Source organism: Syngnathus leptorhynchus, chromosome 8 (assembly GCF_054491065.1).
Source record: "Syngnathus leptorhynchus isolate UIUO chromosome 8, UIUO_Slep, whole genome shotgun sequence".
Classification (NCBI taxonomy): Eukaryota; Metazoa; Chordata; class Actinopteri; order Syngnathiformes; family Syngnathidae; genus Syngnathus; species Syngnathus leptorhynchus.
In genome coordinates this window covers 6,010,284-6,031,275 of record NC_141202.1, presented here as the reverse complement: position 1 = coordinate 6,031,275, position 20,992 = coordinate 6,010,284, and the positions used below count along the sequence as shown (strand labels likewise).

The following is a 20,992-nucleotide window of genomic DNA, read 5'->3' as shown; positions in this document are numbered from 1 at the left end:
AGTGGCCAGTGTAGCTCCAGAACATTGTGTTTTTTTGTTTTTGTTTAGATTTAGGTTTGACTTGGTTGCCATTGTGGCAACAAAATTACAAACAATTACATCAACAGATTGTTTCTCCTCCCACCTTACGTTTGTCTCAAGAAAGTAGCCCAATAAGTTACGAGCGTAATAGCGTGTCACTGAAAAACCGAACAGAAGAATTAGTTCATCCAATGTTATTAATGACTCGCCAATTTGCATGTGCACTATAATTAAGCATTCACAGGTGAATGCAACCGATAGGCACCTTGCTTTCTCAGCCACAAATCAAATGAACTTTGATAACATCAGTGGTATCCCTCTTTTCCTTGCACTCATTCATTCTGCTCTTTGCCGGTGTTCCCCTTGCTTATCAAACAATCGCCCAAATTTGCTCAGCCATATATCGAGGAGGGAAACGGGAGAGAGTAGAGTAGAGAAGGAGACAGGAAAAAGCCTAATTACTTTAGGCTGTTCTAGTGTCAGGTCATTAATAAACCCGAGTTATCTTTCTGTGATGCCCAGTAAAGAATCTCCTTCTTGCCCTATCAACTTTATCTACTATAAAACATTTGAAAATTTTCCTCTAAAAATAATTCAAGATTTTTGTCTGGGCATCTGGATATTAAAAATAAGCCTCATGCAGGAGATATTCACGGCATAATGGAAAAGTCACACAAGTGTACGTGTGTGTTGATGCATTTTGATGTGCATGTTGGTGTATGTGTTCCAGTTGGATAAATGTGGTAGAATTACACTGGCCCCGGTTTCATAAACATTGATGGATCTAGGAAACCTGCAAATGCAGATAAGGACTGGGAAAAAAGAGTCAGTGGGGGACAATTCAACTTCTTCCCCACTGTATATTTAAATAGAATATATATGGTACAGGTTATATAAGCATTAATATTTCCTTGTGCTTATCCGTGACAAGCTAGAAGTAATAATAGTGTGGTGATGTTTTCCCGTGCATGGACTCTAGTTTTGCAAATACTTTACACCAGCTTCTATCAAAAGGAAAGAGTTACATGATATTGACTTTAAAGTCCTGTGCTGTTTAACGGCTCTGACCACATTTCTTTCCGTGGCTGACAGCATTTAAAATCCCATTGCCCTAAGGAGAGAAACAAGCTCATCTTTTGTTTTTGTTTTTTAATCATGACTTTAGTAACAATAGTCGTTTGCAGCCAAACTTACCCGACTGGAGTTTTTAAAATTCTCCTTGTACTGCATGTATAGGTCAAGTCATCTGCTAAATGTGTGCATACGTGTTGCGTACGATGTACCTTGGCTTTGTGACACAAGTCATAATACTCATCCATTAACTTGTGATCCCTCCGCTGATGAGAGATCCCTTCCAGCCGCTTTGAAACAAAAGCTCCCTCAGCTGCGTACACATCTCTGAGCACACAAGGCCCATATTCAGCGGGAAACGGAGTCACCGGATAGCTGAATATATGGCTCACAGAATAATTTGTCAAAGCATTCCAGTGTAACTCAACTCATAGAGCAGACTGAGGCGATGTGAAGAGTTCACACCAAGTGTCAGGAGAAAATATGAACAGGTGTCAATGAAAGAGACTAAAAATACAAATGTAAGCAATATTGTTCCGTTGAGCCAAAATGTGACTCTCCAAGTGAACATTAAAAAATTACTTTTTTTTTCCTTGAGTAAACATTCAGGTGTCTTTTAGATCTTGTCAACTAGGTTGTAAAGTTGAAAATATCCTACTAGGTAATTTGATGTGAACATCTGTTGATGAGTTTAGTATGTATTACAATATATATTTTTTTAACTTTATCTTATTTTGCGCGATGGATCAAGTTCACATCACAGCTGATGTTGTGGGTTTGATTCAATCACACTTTTATCATCTAATAAAGCTCCACCCCACCTCACCACCACCAACAGCACATAATTCAGCCCCTCATGATTCCTGGTCAGCCATGCCCATCTCCCCAGCACCGCATTTAGAGCTCATGAATAAGTAATGACATCTCTCATCACCTCAGAGCACTGACAGTCAGGCCAAGAGCTTTCATCTGCTCCAGCCCGTGTTCCATGTTAATGTTTTTCTTCCTCCCTGATCATGTGACAGACAGAGTAGCTGACCCGAAACCATAATAAACACAACCAATCTTTAAATACACGACGGCCATGAAATATCTTGCAAGATTATTTGTTTATCGCTTAACCACTCTTGAGGCCACTTGTGTTTGGAAACTTAAAAAAAGAAAAAGAAAAGTCAAAATTATTTATATAGCCCTAATCCCCCCGAAAAAACATCTCAAAAATCAATATTAAAGACATCCCTTGTCTGCAGACGAAAAAGCTGCTGTAGACCCTACCTAAACCTAAACTTTTTGAAGAAGGAACCATGTTTGGTTGCATATATGGGAGTACAATTGACCATTCAATATATGGAATAGCCAGTCAATAAAAAAATTGTGTGAGTAAAGTCAGTCATAAATGTAAATAGAAATTTCGTGAATATAAACAACATAGTGTTTGATGTAATGAAATCTGTAACCTAACTAAATAAATAAAATAGAAAGTAATTATTCCACAAGGTGGATAAAAGTTAGATAAAATACCTGATGAGTTTAAAAAAAGCCAAGGCCAAAAGTTAGGTAATATAGCTGATGTGTTTAAAAAAAACAAAGGCCAAAATATGTTGTAAAGCCATTGGAACATGTGAACAATGTGTGTGCTGATAGACTATGTAAAATAATTGTGTTATATATTTTTGTAATCTTTGTTTCAATAGTTACACATATCAGAAGCAGATTTGAATGAGAATCTATTGTCCTTAGATTATGCCTCTTATAAAAAAAAAATTAAACACTTATTTAATCGTATACTCACACCCAAGTGATGTGTTTTTAATAAATGCAGTAGATGTGCACTCATGATTTGCAAATCTTTTGGCTGCAGTGCGTCTAACCTGTCATGAGGAAGTATTTGTCATGAATCAAAATATAATTTTTGATACAATCAATTGATATACCTGAAACTCGATTTTATACCCTTTGCGTCAGAAAGGGCATCCGGCGTAAAAACTGTGCCAAACACTTCTTATGCGAATCATCTGGACAAAAACGGGTGTTTCACTGCGGCGACAACTTCGGGGAAAAGCCGAAAGGAGGCACCACCACCACCAAGCTAAATGACTAGACTTTGATGAATGTGTGAGAATTCACGGTGACAAACGGCAAAAGGGCCCCTTCGGCTGCCTTACCTAAATTAACGTAACGTTCGGCGTCCTAAAAACATGCTTTTCTATACAACACGCTTTAGAAGTTAACTCTCCTCCCAAATTCTGAACCCCAAAGTCCTCGTAAAATCGAGATTTAGGTGTACCTTTTACACGTCACCCTACATCTTTCTGTATGCTTGTCCTCCCCTTTAGTCATTGCTGAAGAGGTTGGACTTGCCCTGCTTCACTCCCTCTCGCTGCTGCATATTCATGTCATGTTAAATTGATAGATTAAGTTATCCCTGGCTCAAAATCAATCGTGGCTTGCATCCCCTTATTCTTTTACCATAGACCACAAACCCAGTGAGGACGAGAGAATGAGGGAGCGGGAGAAGGCTCAGAGACACTGATAAGGCCGAGTCCCATTATATGTCATTTTAAACAAAGAGGCAAAGCAGGCTGTGGAGACTCCCTATCAGCTATTAAACAGAGACATAGCACACAGCCTGAGATTGATGATTAGCATTTTCCCCTTCTTAGAATAAAGATGCCGCCCTGGACTGCCGATAAACACCAAGTAGAAAGAAATTCATTCCTTTTTATACTCCTCAATTTAGTATATTTTTTTTCAGTCCGTAGAACCATCAGTATCATATGTCTAAAATAATCACGTTCCTTTTCCCCTTTTTCCTGTCGCTTTCTCTTTATGGAGGCAAATCAATGCAAAGGCCAAGTGTCTGTCCCTTTGTCTCGTGTCCTTGTGTAATCTGTTAGAAATGGACAACATGAAATCCCTTATGTCGCAGCCAGAGACTTGTAAGTCCCTTCCAGATAGAAGGAAGAATGACACCGAATGAAAGCACGTTAAAAGAGGGGATTTAAGGAAGAGTTTGATAGGAGCATGTAGGGCCATTGTTTATTTGCAGTTTTTTTTCCTACCACAAGACCAATGTCAAGCATTGTGGTGTGACAGTTTTAACACAATGTTCAGGCTGTACAACAGATGGGTTTTAGCTGGGAAGAAAATATTACCACAACCTTGTCATTTGCTTTTGGATGGCAAAGAACATGGAATGTTAAACTTCCAAGGCAATATGTGTATTTCCATGAAGTAGAGGTTTGATATTTTGGTTGGTTGTTTTTTTTTTTTCAATGAATGTCTCAAAATGTTGTTCTTGTTCTTCTCTTAAAAAAGACGAAGAGGCAAGTGACCACTTTTCTGCAATGATCTGTCATCGACTCGACCAACTTTACATAATCCGCCTGTGGAGCTCTTCCTGCAGTTCATTAAAAAGTAGTATCCGAAAATACCAACACTTGGTGTCCGCCCTTGGGCACAGTTTATTTTCAAATCATTAAAAATCACCTGATGGGAATATTATGATCACATCTACAGCTACAATGTGTATGTTTGAAAATGCATGTCCTGTACAACCACAACAAGATAAATGATGTGTTGTGAACATACTACTTACTATATGTGCAGTAGTGAACACAATTCTCTAATTGCAGTCACACACATTCTATAACTTGGAGGCTACCACACACTTGAATGCCAAAAGATGCTTTCACACAACATCAGTGTCCTGCATGGTCTTCCCAAGTGGTTGAAAGAGCATCACTAGAGTGCCTCCATTTGATCACTACTTGTACTGCAATCCAGTACAGCCCTTGGTCAGACGGCTCCAAAAGTGATTGGTTTATCATCATTCAATGTGTAGATTTATAGGAATAAAATAATTACTGTAGAACTTAAAATATCGGATGTTGGTATGGGTAACAACAGAAACATCATTATACATATATCTAAAGGGAAAAAAAGACATGCTGCAGTGTTGAACGATGAGGAGACAGTTCCCTTGAAAAAAAAAAAAACAACGTACCAAAATGATTTGAATAAAATTCTAAATATGATCTCGGCCTTTCCCCAACTGACAAAATATGTGGTTATGTATATCAGTAGATGTACAATGTCTGCAGCTAAATAAGAACAGAGTGAACCATTCAAAATTACAGCCACTTCTTCATTCTTGTGTGCAGGCTTGTGTGATTGCTGGGCCTTTTAGTGAGATGCATTTTAGCTGAATTATATGCATAATAGATTACTCCTACTAAATTATGAAACATAACACCTGCCACATTATGATGTTGCTGATGTTGTTTCATACTTCAGGAATTGTAGTGATGCTTGTAGAGAGTAAACGTATCGTGATAGTCTGGCACAGGATCAATTGAGCATTGTTACAGGAAGTTATGATAATTGCAACTACTTGATTGTCACTTTTGTAAAAACTGAATGGTCTGTTATTCACACAGATTGTCCTTGTGCCTTATCAGGCACTTGAGACAGGAAAATATCGCAAATGATTTCACAAATAGTCATGTTTTTTTTCTTTGGCTGTGCTGTAATACGAAAATACTGCAAATACGTTAAAAGGTCATCCCTAAAGATTCATCAAATAAATTAATTACCAGAACATTACCAAAATGAAATGTTCGCTATAATTATTGTTTTTCTTTTATAAACATAAAAGATAAAACACATTTTCGTTTTCGTTTTCGTGTTATATAATTTATTTCATTCATTTTCAATAAACCTGGTGGGCAGTCAGTGTGTAAGACAAAAATTGTGACATTTCTCAGTATATCAGACTCCCCTCTAAAAAGGCTATCATTTGTGTCAGACAAAAAGTTATTGTCAAACACGATCTCTGAGAGGAAGACCGTAAACTGGACTTCATGAAGACCTTGATAATCCGCCTTCACACGTTGCCTGCCTTTGTAGGGTATTTTGGTTGACCAGGGGACTACTGCAGTTGTACATCTGTACAGGTGCCCGAGTCCAGCAAAGCAGTGCAGACAGACGGGCATGCACAAGGACAGCCAAGCACTTGTGTTTGCCACAAAGATCTTTCCTGTCTTACAACTGACAATGTCCTGCCCAACATGCGGCTTTAGTTACAAAAGTAGCTTCCCAAGCAGAAGCCCCTTCATCTCCCTCCGGAAGACAGCGGATGACGGAGGGTGTCTTCCAAACATGATCTGAAAAGTGGCTTCCTCGTTCAAATGATGTATATGGTGCACGGATTCATGTCTTAACCGGGAGATGGCACAGCACCTGGACAGATCATTTAGGAAGAAAGGACAAGGATACGGCAAGAAGAAAAAAGAAAGAAGGCTGCTTAGATTTGATGCCAGCGAAGAGACAGGTAGTTCTCTCAGATTTCAAACGTCCGTTCAAAAGGTTTTAGTAACGGTCACTTACCCACCATTATCACACGAATTTCACTCCTGCCACAAACTGTATACAGATACTGTACGTGGTGGGAGTATAGTGTATGACGGTTCTAATGAATGAAAGTAAACATGTAATAATGGTTTATGTGTAACCATATACTGAAAATCGGATACAGCAGGTGCCATTCTTAATGTTTTTTTTTTAATACTCAACGGATACTCAACGTCATTAAAGGGATACTTTGCTTACTCAGCCATTCTCAGCATGTTTCAAATTTATGAGTCAGGCTTTTCTTGAAACAGCTATTTTCTTTTTGATCCCTATAATGCTGGAATTCCGTTTCGGGCCGGATTGGATGGTTTGCCAGTTCGTATTTGCCCCCCGGGCCGCCAGTTGATTATCAATGACCTATGCCACATCTTGGACTTGCTTCCAGCAGGTATAAAGTTCTGTATTTTTCAGCCACCAAATTTTTATGTGTGTCGACGAAAATGCCCATGGTTTGCCAAAATGCCCAGCATATCACCAAAAAAAAAAACATATAAATAAACATGCTTGATAGGCCGATTGAGCACTCCAAATTGTCCCTAGGTGTGAGTGCGAGTGCGAATTGTTGTTCGTTTCTGTGTGCCCTGCGATTGGTTGGCAACCTACTGCCCGATGACGGCTGGGATAGGCTCCAGCACGCCCGCGACCCCCGTGGGGACTAAGCGGTTCAGAAAATGAATGAATGAATAAAAGTTGCGCTCTATTTAAAAAAAAAAAAAAGATTTATGTGTTCACAGAATGAATTGTCAAGTCATAGCATTTGAGTCCAAATCGAGTCACATGAATGCCAGAAAAGATTTTGCAAAGCAAGTCCCGTCATAAAATCAGTAGCTCGAGTCAACTTGAGTCCAACGTTTACGACTTGAATCCCCCACCTCTGTTTAATAGTCCAGAATGACAAGATGTAAGACATGTAACAAAATAACAAAGGTTATTCAAGATTGCACTAAAAGTGAAATACCCACTACCCAGTATATATGTTTGCATTTTGTTTACTAAAGCAAAAATGACAATAGCAAATCTCGTAGCCTTTTAGGCTGGGGAGTGGGGACAGGAGCAAAAACAAAGAGCTTCAGTTGATTGACACATCCAGCGGGTCGCCTGCCAATCATGCGCACAATCCATTTCCTCAAGCCAACGTGTTTTCTCTGTGTGTTGAATATGTTTTGGAACACAGCGGCCATTGATTGACAAGGGCGCAAGGGCTAGTAAAACATTACTGTGGTGCGAAGCAAACAATGGTCCGTATGTCACTCGGCCTCAGATGTTTGGCCTGGGGGGTTATGCGGGTTTAATAGTGGTTAGAAAATCTGGACATCCTCTCACAGTTTAATTTTCTTTCTTTCTCTTTGTTATTATATGGCAGCACAGAATCAGATTAGAATTTGTTTCATTCTACTGTTTTATTCGACTGATACAAGCAAAATATGTTAAACATAATTTGATGTACTAAATATTTGTGTGTGTTTGTGTAAGGGTGTTTTGTACTCAATATTCCAAAGCCTTGACCTTCCTAAAATATATAGCCTTCACATATTTGGTGTGTCAGTTTTTGTAAACCACTTTGAAGGCAAGTTGCAAGCAAATGTCCAGACGCTGTCGTTGGAATTGAAGTCCATGATTTTGTTTTGTCTTTATGACATTTCAAGTTAAAAGAAACAAACCCCCTTATTGGCCTATCTGCTATAATAATTGCCAAAGCAGCGATGAAAATGGTTAATTGTGTCGTTATACGCTCTCTGCAGTGCACCAATATGCAGCTTTGACGTAAACAATATCGGTACAACAATGATAGTGACATATTTATACTTGTCTAGGATATTGAAACTTCCCTTTCCCCCACAAAACAGTTGGAAGGCATAGTCTTGAAACACAGTGTGAGTTACCTTGCTGTTACCCAATGAAAACAATAAAAAAAAACAAAATGCTCTATGTATAAAATGACCTGATACTTCGAGTATTTCGAAAATGTCATATGGATTGATTCAACACTGACATTACAATTTTAATCAGAGGCGTACAACCAGGTGTTAAAGTGCAGTAGCAGCCCTCCAGGCCATAAGAAATTGGACAAGGCACCAGCAAATTGTGTCTCCCCCAGAAACAAGTGTTTTGTGATTGTTTACCCCATGTCTTTAAATTGCATTTCTTCCTTTTTAATTTAAGCACATCAGCTTTGAGATTGAACAGAGAGGGTGGGGGTTTAGGTAGAATGTGGTAAAGCTTTTCTGCTGTTTTTTTTTTTTTTTCCCTAACACTCCATCCTCTGCCTACGCAGTATTACACGTCCGATTCCTGTCAAATGCAAATGTCACTACCTCATACGTCAGCCTACGGCACACTTTGACTGCATGCTCGACAAAAACGGAAAGGGAGTAGTTTGTGTGTGTATGTTGAAGACTTGGTTCCTGGTGTACTTGCAAGAGAAAAAAGTGTGAACACATGATGATGATGAGAATGTATGAGTAAATTACACAATTGCACAAACCACAGGTACCATTTTTTTTATGAGACACTGATGTTATTAAGTACTGTACTTTTTTTAAGTGCTCAAACTTGCCTTTAGCTCAATAGAGTTGTTAGAGATAAATAGCCAGACATAGGGACTGACAGACAGACAGATAGACAAAGATGGATGGATGGATGGATGGATGGATGGATGGATGGATGGATGGATGGATAGAAAAAACATGGAATTACCACAAGGAGATGCTGTTCCTGCCTTATTGCACTGTGCCTGTGCAACAACCCTTTATGCGAAGCGAGTTTATTGCCACGAGAGGGAAGCAAAGGATTCTTTACAAATATTCTATTGTCGAGTCGATGGCTGGTCCATCACTATTTGGGCAAAAGGGGGGCAAACAGTACGGTTGATTGTCCACACCAAGTTTAAATAGAAAGCAAAAATTATATGATCGCAAACTAAACTATATGAGCATTTTTTTTATTTAAACATTCTTTGGTTGGCTGATTTCTCAACTAAGCAGTGTTCCTAGTGACAAGGTAGATAATTCATAAGAAATATGAAATAAAAAATATATTGTATTGCATTGCATTGCAATGCATTGCATTGCATTGCACTGTACTTTACTGCACTGTACTGTACTGTATTGTATTGTATTGTATTGTATTGCAATGTATTGTATTGTATTGTATTGTGTTGTGTTGTGTTGTGTTGCATTCAATTATATTATATTATATTATATTATATTATATTATATTATATTGCATTTGCGATTTAATTAATGTAAATACGTAAAGAAGCTTTATTTGTTGTAACTTGATGATTGAAATATTTTATTTTATTTTTCCATCTGGGATGGACAAGTTTTGTATGCGCATGCGCAATGTAAGGGCAGCGGAATCGTGGCTCCGTTAGCATCCCAAGCTAGCGGTTTGCTTTGCGCACCGCACTATGAAAGGAGGCGTCTCTCGGCGTAAAGATAAAGACTTCTTCAAATAACTCCGCCTAATCCTTGAGCTAATCATTATCCCTCCATGGTACGTGATAAAAGGAGATAGCAGTAATAACAACGCAGTGTTGCCTTAATTAGCCACCGTGCACGATACAGATTGGGTGAATACTGCGTTGCGCGTGGAAAGATTATTTTGATTCCTGATCACGTTTGTGTTTTAATACGTAGAGTAGCCTCGACTAATACTAGTTTTTGGGATGAGGATACGGACTCGGAGACAATGTGCGATGGAGGGTGATGGGAAGAAGATGGACCAAGCGCCTCCGTTTAGAAACCCTTTTGTACATGTCATGAGATTCACCCCCATGGAAAAAGCAAAGGTAACTCTTACGCATGTATTCATTTGTATAAGTGGACTGCTATGACAGTTTGTGGTAAAAATAAAATTGCGGCGAGGCTGTCTCTACTTTTATTTGGGGTTATTTTGCCCTTCTGCATGCATAACTGTCAGCTGTGCAAGTACTACTAGCCAGCCGGCTAACATTAGCTACTTGAATGTTGCAATCAGTATTCTTTGCTACTTTTAAATAATGTAAATAAACGAGCCAGTTGAATGTCACTGTCTTAGCATTGTACTGAACAGCACAAGTGTTTAAAACAAACACACAAAACCAGTTCTATGACTCTTCTAAGCATGAAAGAACGTCACGACTAAATAATCCCTGCATGATGGGCCTAAGCTTGTTGCTCCTCAAGTAATGCGTTGGATATTTGAAAAAAAAAAAAAACATTGTTAGTTTTAGTAACATTAAGAGTTTAAATCAAGAGTTTCTATGGCCGATGTCCAATGCACATGTATGTACAGTGGCAGGCAAATCAAACCCACATGGATAGAAGCTGTTTGTCTTGCCTGCACCAACTGCTCTCACCTTGGACCTTGCAGTCTACCAAACCAAGACTATCACACCTTCAGAGTTACAGGATTCAGAGTCTGGTTCAATAGACCCCCCCCTCCTTGACACCCTGATGATAAAAGGGCTGAACCCAAAGGACTGCCAAGATTGTAGGGGATAAACCCTGCAAAACGAAAGAAAGAGGAGCTGAATGTTTTATTCATCCCTATTTTTTCTCTTGTTTAGGTGGCAGTTATGACAGTCACGCTGTTTCCCATACGTCTTCTCATAGCTGCATTTATGATGCTGCTGGCTTGGCCTTTTGCGTTTGTGGCCTCAGCGGGACGCTCTGAGCCTACTGTTGAACCTCAGTGCCTCTGGAGAAGGTAGGTGCCCTGGTGCGTGTGAATGTTTGAAATGCTGTTCACTAGGGTTTGGAATCTTTCGACACCTCACGTTTCTATAAAGAATACGATTCAGTGGGTTATGATTATTTGATTCTAAAAAGATTATTGTGACAATAGTTTTCTCTAGGTTTTTTTTTTTTTTTTTTTTAAATATATATGTGGATATGCCCCCTCCCTGATCCCCCTAAGCCAAACATGGCTCTATGTCATGCATGCAAAGGAGTGACCTCCCGTGACGACAGCTAAATTCAAGCCATATTTCTGAATTATTGTAAATGATGTAGAGACACTGTTGAGCGTCCTAACTGGATGCACTTGAAGAGGAAACAACTTTGCAGAAATTGGCAGTTACTGTTCTGCTGGTAAGTGGTGACCATGATCCCTAATTTAACATTAATTTCTTTTTTTGTTGTACTTTTTTATGATATACTGATGATGATGATGTACTTGCTTGATACATATTTTTCTACATTTGTCTATCTATAGTCAATCAACGCAAGCTTTTAACCTAAATCCTCTTGGTTTCAGACTGGTCGACATCATTTTGAGGATCATCATGCGGGTCATGTGGTTTGCGGGTGGCTTTCATTGGATAACTGTTAAAGGGCAGAGGGCATTGCCTGCCGAAGCGTCCATTCTCACTCTGGCACCCCACTCTTCTTATTTTGATGCCATCCCAGTCACGATGACTATGGCTTCTATTGTCATGAAAGCTGAAAGCAAGGATATACCCTTGTGGGGAAGTGAGTAACTATTACAGATTTTTATCATTTGAAACCTATAGATTATCTGAACAGTCAACCACAAAAATTGATTGACACAACATTGTGCCTCAGAACTATAATTAATCATTTCAAAAGCCTTATTGCAACACCGACTTTGGCGTTCACCGTGGAGATATTTGTTGATGACGGATGCACTTAGTCTCATTAGCCTTTTCTTAAGGACGTAGTGTACAGTCTCATGACCTAAGCCAGTTTGGTCTTGTGCCGCTTTTCCAATACAACTTCCAGAACGGCCCAACACCACATGGCATATTACATAGGATGACAGAACCATTTAATTTACCCCAAAATGAGCACGTTCACAAAATCGTCCACTCTACGCACACGGGGGCGTAGCGGTTGAGTTGCGCATGCACGTCTCAGAAAGGAAACACCAAATCGTTTTTCCTCAATTATATGAATTTTGAGATCATCTGGAGCCAAAATCGTGATCATGATTAAAATTAGATTAATTGAGCAGCCCTAACTCTTATTATTATTGTCTAAATGACTGCTGCTCGAGCCTTTGTAATAGTTTTTTTCTCTCAGCTGTGTATCTGTCTTTGCCCCCAGCTTTGATCAAGTACATCAGGCCAGTGTTTGTATCACGATCAGACCAGGACTCAAGAAAGAAGACCGTGGAAGAGATCAAGCGCAGAGCCCACTCTGGAGGGGAATGGCCACAGGTAATGTGTCTCAAAAAGTTGGCACTTGACGTTCATTTATAAGCACTGTTGATGTTTTCAATTGACCAGCCACAGCACTGTTGATGTTTTAAACTGACCAGCCAAAGACAGATAAAAACCGATCACTCATCAATGGGACCTCCAAAGTTGGACACAATCATTTCACTGATGCTTTTTGACTCAAGATTTATTGTGTGAAGGCCTTTGCCTTTAACTTTATTTATGTGCTTTTGTTTTATTCCTTGCACCTTTTTGACGTGCTTCATAGTTCCTACGATTCACCCCATTCCAATTTCAACATATTCCAAATATTCACGTGAGGGTGCTTTCATTTTTTTTTTCATTCCAAAAATATTCAGTTTTCCCAAAATCCACAAATTGTCACCATTAATTCTTAATCGCACATTCAGCATTACACATTTAAAATTGATACAACATTTTGCGAGGTTTGCAAAATGTTGTTTTTCCCTTCCAATTTCTACATTTTCTGATCGATTCAACTTGTTCCAGTTTTAAACTTATTTACATTGTGTCTACATTTTTCATGCAGATAATGATTTTTCCAGAAGGAACCTGTACAAATAGATCCTGCCTAATCACCTTTAAACCAGGTAAACTTTCTTCTTTATCCTGGTTTCAGATGTATCTATGCACCTGAATGTGACCACAGATCTTGTCAGAAATTGTATTATCGATGTCCATGTTACATTCACATATTTGAATTTGCTTGGTTTGTAAAAACCATAAGCTATAAGAGTCTTCATTTTGGTCTTGTAGGGGCCTTCATCCCAGCAGTACCAGTGCAACCGGTTGTGATGAGATACCCAAATAAATTGGTAAGAATCTTTAAATCTCAATTACAAATATGTACCAGGGCAGAATGAGTGAAAACATTTAATGTTAATTTTTCCCTTCTTCAATATTACGATTTGATAGAAACTTATTTTTCAAGGTCCCTCTTTTCATGTATTTATTTAAATTACCATTTTAAGTTTACTTGGGTTATCTTTGTATAGAATTTGCATTTGTTTGATGATCTTTAAGTGAGGATACTACAGGTATGCTAAAAAGTAAGAACTTGAGAAGAGAGCAAATAGAAATTATGTCAATGTTAGTATATGTAGTAATGTGTTATCCCAGAGACACCTGCTGGCCAGCTTTGGGCAAAGCATCAGACAATGTCTGTGTTGTCAGATATTTCTCAGTATTTGACTGTCTAGCAAATTGTAAAACTACTTCAAAATGATCTTTCATCGAAAATACAGTTTATTTTATTTACTTGTCAATTTTCTCTTGTGAAGGATACAATCACCTGGACATGGCAAGGGCCTGGAGCGTAAGTATTTTCCTTTCATACTACGTTTTACTACATTTCTTTGACGATTAAGCAATTTGCAAAAACAAACAACAGCAGTCAGTAAAGCTAGTCTTGTTACATACATCTAGAATATTGATTTAAGAAATCAGTTCTCTAGCAAAAAGCTTGTTTTCCCTGAAGCTACACCTAAACCAAGTATTTTGTATAATTTTCATTCATTATGTTCATTTTCTTTTTCATCCAGGTTTAAAATCTTGTGGCTGACACTATGCCAGCTACACAATGTCTTTGAAATAGAGGTATGTGTGTAACATGTCATGCTGTACACCATTGCAGATCATAGGGGTTAAAAGTCTTAATTGAATGGCAAGTAAACCATAGTCTCTTTATGCAGTTCCTTCCCATCTACACTCCCTCTGAGGAAGAGAAAAGGAACCCTGCTCTCTTTGCTATCAATGTGAGGCATGTCATGGCCAAGTAAGTTTTGAACAGCGTTGGGGGAGTTACTTTGAAAATGTAGTCCAGGCCAATCACGGCACTAGTTACCTGTTCAAAAAAACAAGTCATATGATTAAAGTGCTATAATATAAACTAATGTAATTTTATTACGTTAAGATACTTTTGAATTCATTCAAAAGTCATAGTGTCGTGATCATTTTCTCTTTTTTGTAGAAGTAACATGTTTTGCCTTAATTTTTATTTAACAGCATTTTTTTTCCTTATTCATAAGCACTGCAGTGTATTATTTCTCTTGTCCATACTTAAAAGTCATGCTTTTATCATCACTCTGGCAGAGCCCTCGAGGTCCCCATCACAGATTACTCCTTTGAGGACTGCCAGCTCGCCATGGCAGAAGGCCAGTTGAGACTGCCAGTTGAAACTTGTCTGTTGGAGTTTTCCAAACTTGTTAGGAGACTCGGGTGGGTTATTCAAACCTCACATTATAGGAAACTTAGCATAGACGCTGTTGTCGTCTATAATTTAGAAGCAATAGTCAAAGTAAGGCTATAAAATGAAGTTCTACAACTATCTGACTCATCTGAAATACTGTGCAAGTTGCATTTCTAATGTTTTTGAGCACATATTTATTAATTTCCTGTTGTAGGCTTAAACCCCAAAACACTGAAAAGGTGCTGCAGGATTATGCAAACAGAGCCAGGAAGCTGGAAGGAAAGATGCTTTGCTTGGAAGACTTTGCTCAGTTCTTGGATGTGCACGTTTCAGATATGTTACAAGACATGTTTTCCCTTTTTGATGAGGTCAGTGTTTGCTGTCTTAAGTCGTAAAGATTAAAGAATGTATTTTCGTTGCAAAAATGTAAATGTTGTAATGTCAAAGCAATGTGTTAGTAACTGTTTTAAACTTTTCTAATTTGTGCTACTCTTGCTTTTCTAGCATGAAGATAATAGTGTGGATATCAGAGAATATGTGATAGCCTTATCTGTTGTATGCAGACCTTCCAGAAGTCTGGAAACACTGAAATTGGCCTTCAAGGTAAGTTAGTTGTTTTAAGATTCAAGCCAATCTTAGCACCAACTTGAATAGTGTTTATAGTTTTGTACTTTCACCTACTGAACACAGTTGGATTTAAATGTTAAAAAGCCAACAGGTTTTTGTTGTTCGGCAAAACACACAGATGTTTTAACTTTGCTTTGTCCTGTATGCTTGCAAAAATCTGCAATTTAAACCGGTTGAGGTTTTAAAATTTGTCATGAAAAATAAACGTAGTGTGGTTGTGTCAAATAGCTTTAATCGTATTTATATTTACAGATATTTTATCGATCTTAAAGCTGAGTAAGCTCTATAAACGTGGGCCTCGTTTTTTCCCAAATCCATTCATTATTTAAAATTGAATGTATTTTTCATAAACTCAATTTAATAAGGCACCTAATGATCACCTCACATTTCATCTCAGAGCCATAGAGCAAGTCCAGTAGGTGACTCATAGTTTGTGATGAATCATCAATTTATAGCTTACTATGTAATGTACTGTATACGCTGTCACTTTTAAGATGTTTGAGGCTGAGGAGGATGGCGCTATCACAGAGACAGAGTTGGCAGTTATTCTGAAGACCGCTTTGGGAGTGACTCACCTCAGTGTCACTTGCTTGTTTGCTGCCATTGACAGTGAAGACACAGGAAAGATCACATTTGGTGAGAAATCTACGAAACACTATAGAACATTTGAACGTAATTTGGATTTAAATTAAAACATCCCACAATGATTAAAATATGAGGAGTTGAGCATTTTTGAGCTTTTGTTAATGTAGTGGTTGTTTCAGCACAAATTAGTCTTTTATTTTTAATTTTAAGGCTTTCTGCTGTTTCTGTTTTGTCCCCCTCTTGTGGTATCTACAGAGAGTTTCAGGAGCTTTGTGGAAGAACACATGGACTTTGCAGAGGAATACCTGTACCCTGAAAATCCTGGCCTCCTGAGTGGTACCTGCCAGCATCAACAAACAAAGACAAGCCTTGCTTTTCACAATGCGCATGACACTGCCAACAGCAAAATAACTAACGGTGTCTGCCCTGATTTCAGCCCCAATGATCATGACAGCACAATCCATGAACTCCTCAAGAAACACAATTGAATGAGTTAAGGTTACGGTTGTGGAACAACAAAACATCTCTCCTGGTGAGAGGTTGTTATGTGATGCATGCTTGGTGTAGGTGGTTGTGTTTTTTTTAATGGAAAGGGACTATATTTCACCAATTACAAATGTTTACCAGGCTTACCCTGTTGCTCGCATTGTGTCCAGACGGTTTTCTTAAGTAGCGTCCTACATGATTGCAATTTTACTTATTTGTTGATGACCTTTTTTGAGGAGGTTGTCAGGAGTCCAACTTCGGCTGTTTTGGTCACATTACTTGAAGGGCACTTACTAAAGGCCGGGGTCTTTTTTTTTTTTTTTTTTTTTTTTTTTTTTTTTTCTCAGCTGCATTTTTGAAAAGGCTGTGCATGTTTATAGGAAGGGGAAATCAAGCCTTGACAATGAAAGGAACACATTTGGGAAAGTGATGAGTTTCAAATGTATATTCGTTCCCCTTTTTTTATGGTTATCTGCTTTTTGGTTAGAGAGTGGGCATTTTCAACAGTATTGAGGCATATTTACATAAAGTTCCACCCGAGTTTACCGGTGACAATTGTAGCACTTGAAGCCATTTTACTGCTTCAAGCTAAATTTGAGGATAACTCGGGTCATCTGAGTGTACATTTTTGCTATGAGCTTGTTAAATACATATATTTATACAATATTTTTGATTTAGCTCAGGGTTCAGTAACACAAATGACAAATATACTTTTATGATGTCATTATTTACTTTGGGTTTTGCGCATGTCTTGTTTGAATGACATCTGTACTGTTCTGCCTACTTTTATTCACTCGTCTTTATTGTTATCACACAATTTGGACCAAATATGTGTTTGGTGAATATGTCACCTGTTATGTCTGTACCTTACAGTCGGTGGTGTAATGGCTTTAAAATGCAGAAACGGGGGTTTGGGTGTGACCGTTGAAAGCACATTTTGTTTTGGTGGCTTCAGCAGATTTTATAAGAGACGTGTCATTCCAAATTCCCTTTCTGCCTTACAATGCCGTACATGTTTATTATCCCTATTCAATTCAGAGCATACATAGCGTCAATCATTTTGAAAGAAAAAAAAATAAATAGGCTAAAGGTTCTTATTTTTGTATAACTTCTTCATACGATGACATGCAACCCTAGGCTAGTATGAAGGCCATATGTGGAACTAGCCTGAAAATATGACGCAATGATTTTCATTTTGATCATTTGAATTTTTTTAACTTGATTATTTTGTCGTAAAATACGAAATGGATAATAATGTGTGTGTGTGTGTGTGTGTGTGTATATATATATATATATATATATATATATATATATATATATATATATATATTCTGTATTATAACAGTTTCTGAAGACCATGCTCCGTTAATGGCTTTTAGTAAAGCAATATTCCACTTTTTTAAGTCTTTCAAAGAACTCTGGTATGTACTTTGAATATTCCAAATGCTGGGCATTTTGTGAATCTTTGATATCCACTTATGGTTTTAGTTTATTTTTTCACTGCCATTACTTATGATCTGTGTAATCTCTGTAGATTTTCTTGTTGATGAAATATTAGCCACATTTTGTTTTCATATTATACTACAATTTATTGCTGTACTCAACCAATCAAGTCCATATACTATTTTGGTCCTCTCAATGCTAATTGACTCCTCCCATCTGAAATGCAGATTTTGTAGGGAAACCGATAGCCTTGAATATCATTTTGATGCTTGATAAGAGAATGTATTGACAATCTTGTCACAATCAGAATCAACTCCAAGCAAACTGAAATGTTAAAAAAAAAAAAAAATAGTAACATTTTTATTCTTTTCACTTTTCTTTGTTGAATTAGGCATACAGTAAACAAGTGTACAAATGTGTCAGGCCTTGAGGTGATTGTGCCGCATGATAGGCCACAAGACACAAATCTTCCATAGTACGCATATTCAAATGAAATCTTAATACTGAATCAATGCCTTTAGTATTTTCCTCAGTAGTTTTGTTCCTTTAGTTTTTTGTTTTCCTACATGCTTGAACTTTAGTTTTCTTAATTTTCTAAAGTTCACATATAAAGCATGTTCACCTTTTTTATTACCAGTAGTTTCTCCCTTGTAGGCAAAAAAAAGGTTTATAAGCTGCACTACTCCCTGTATTTTAGACCAAGCTTGGGTAATTTGCCTAAAATACAACCTTTAGACTGACATTTCTGCTTACTCTTGGATTGTTGATCATTTACAGCATGGGAATGACTGACATTGCTAACTCTGAAACATCTAACAGATTTGAATGAGTAAGAATTGCGTGCGCCACACAGTGGAAATGTATTTGATGTTAACAGGAGTTTATACACAATTTCCAAGTAAATGTGAAGGAAATATTTTCTACGTCCAGAGAGGAGACATGACTTGACTGTGAAATATCACTCAAATGGCAAGGATTTCACCTTGAATCGAATGTTTTTAAAAGTACCCCTTGTGCTTTTATTTATTTCTTGCCTACAAAACATACTTTTGGATGTCAAAAGATTTTATTGATTGAATACATGTTTATGTCATCAGTATTTACACATATAACATCCTCCTGTCCCTCTGAATAACTTGTATTTATGCTGCTTGCTAAACAGTTTGTCCGTCATTGAGCCAAAGACGAAAGATGTTATGTACTCTTGACAGAGTGATTGTCTTTTTGATGGTTCTCTGCTTATGGACTAAACAACTGTTTCTTCTGTAGCTTTACGTCACCTCTTTTTCTATACTCACGTTTTGTTTTAGAAATGCGTTTGATGTAGAGTCATTATTGCAAGCTATTTTGCATTTGTCTATTCAGGACTGCTATGATGTAACTTGTAAATGTGACTCTTGGATCTAAGAATAAAAAAAAAAAAACTCAATAGGACTGTCTTTTATAAGTATGTTTGTGTGCAATTGACCTGTCATTTAAAGTTGAGTTCTAGACAGGGTACACCATTTTAATTCACCCTCAGAAATTCAAACATCTATGGCTTGCTGATTCCTGTCGACCTCTCTCAAGATAATTAACCAAGACAACCTTTATTGGTTTCTTCTTTATTGATTAGTTGAGTGAACAAATGCTTTTGAGTAGTGTTGTTTTTTTTGATACATCAACCAACATATTCTAAATAATAACAACCAAGTGGGTGGTGTTCATTAAATATATGAGCACCCACTGGGTTTCTCAGCAGGTTGTCTGGAAGTTTGTGTTTTGGGGCAATGTTCTAATTGTCCAGAAATGGTGGCAGTGGCCTCAATAGAAAAGGAATGTGTTCCAATTCCTTACAGTTGACGTTCTGGATGCTTCATACAAATCTCTGAATTGTATATTGAACATGTTACAGCAGGTAGGGTGACATAGGAAGAAGGATTTATGTCAGCAGCGGCTTTATATTATATATACATAACAATGTTTTGTATCTAAAGGTAAGGTTCTGGCAATATTTCTAAATTCAATGAATGCTAATCGAATGAGGATGATTGGATTCTTTGTGCGAAAATAGGAAAACAGTTGACTATGTTCTGCCTCATTTTACCTGACATTCCTATTTCTCTTCTCCTGTCACCTCATGTCTTGCTCTGCCTCCTCTTCTGCCCTTCCTTTCTCTGGGTCACAGCTGTTGCATTTATGAAAACAACCCACTCGATTATAGTTGTCTGAACCATCGGCAGAAAAAAACAAATACACCCACCACGCCTTTGACCCAATGATTTCTGATATGAGGCCTGAGGATTGATGGATGATTGTCCTTTGAGGATGTGTGGGTGCTTTTGTTGCTCTTTAGTGGCTGATTAATCATTTTGATTGGCTTGCAAGCAACAGGCTGTCATTCCAAACATAAAGATCATAAATCTGTCCGTGGGTAGCCGGCTGATTGTGTTATTTGGTGCCTCTGTTTTATGGATTAACCAGAAATGGGCGAGGTCGACTGTGGCTCACTGGTTAGCACGTCTGCCTCACAGTTAGGTGGGTGTGAGTTCGATTCCACCCTCCCTGTGTATTGTTTGCATCTTCTCCCTGTGCCACATGGGTTTTCTTCGGGCACTCCGGTTTCTTCATCCCAAAAACATGCTTGGTAGGCCGATTGAACACGAGTCCGAGTGAGTGGGTGCGAGTGCGGATGGTTCGTTTCTGTGTGCCCTGCGATTGGCTGGCAACCAGTTCAGGTTGTCCCCCGCCTACTGTCCGGTGACGGCTGGGATAGGCTCCAGCACACCCGCGACCCCGTTGGGACAAAGTGGTACAGACAATGGATGGATGGATGGGTGAGGTCGAGGTGTCAGGACCTATTTTAGGACAACTGGGCATTGCAAGTATAGATAGGGGTTAATTGTGCTACATCTACTTTCACGACATTTTAGGAACTATAGTTTTGTTAGTATCAACATAAGCATATTCAATTTCATGTTGGCAAATTGATTCTA

At 38.1% G+C, this 20,992-nt stretch overlaps 1 protein-coding gene across 1 annotated transcript; it reads left to right on the top strand.

The window, feature by feature from the left end:
* Window positions 1-9,890: 9,890 nt before the first annotated feature.
* On the top strand, window positions 9,891-19,436 carry LOC147052162 (lysophosphatidylcholine acyltransferase 1). Its single transcript, XM_085917931.1, has 14 exons — window positions 9,891-10,297; window positions 11,057-11,196; window positions 11,746-11,960; window positions 12,555-12,667; window positions 13,218-13,278; window positions 13,445-13,503; window positions 13,969-14,003; window positions 14,230-14,284; window positions 14,380-14,462; window positions 14,780-14,905; window positions 15,091-15,244; window positions 15,381-15,479; window positions 15,998-16,139; window positions 16,344-19,436. Exons 1-14 carry the CDS (start codon window positions 10,175-10,177, stop codon window positions 16,574-16,576), a joined length of 1,638 nt encoding a protein of 545 aa, XP_085774057.1. The 5' UTR covers window positions 9,891-10,174; the 3' UTR covers window positions 16,577-19,436.
* Window positions 19,437-20,992: the final 1,556 nt, after the last annotated feature.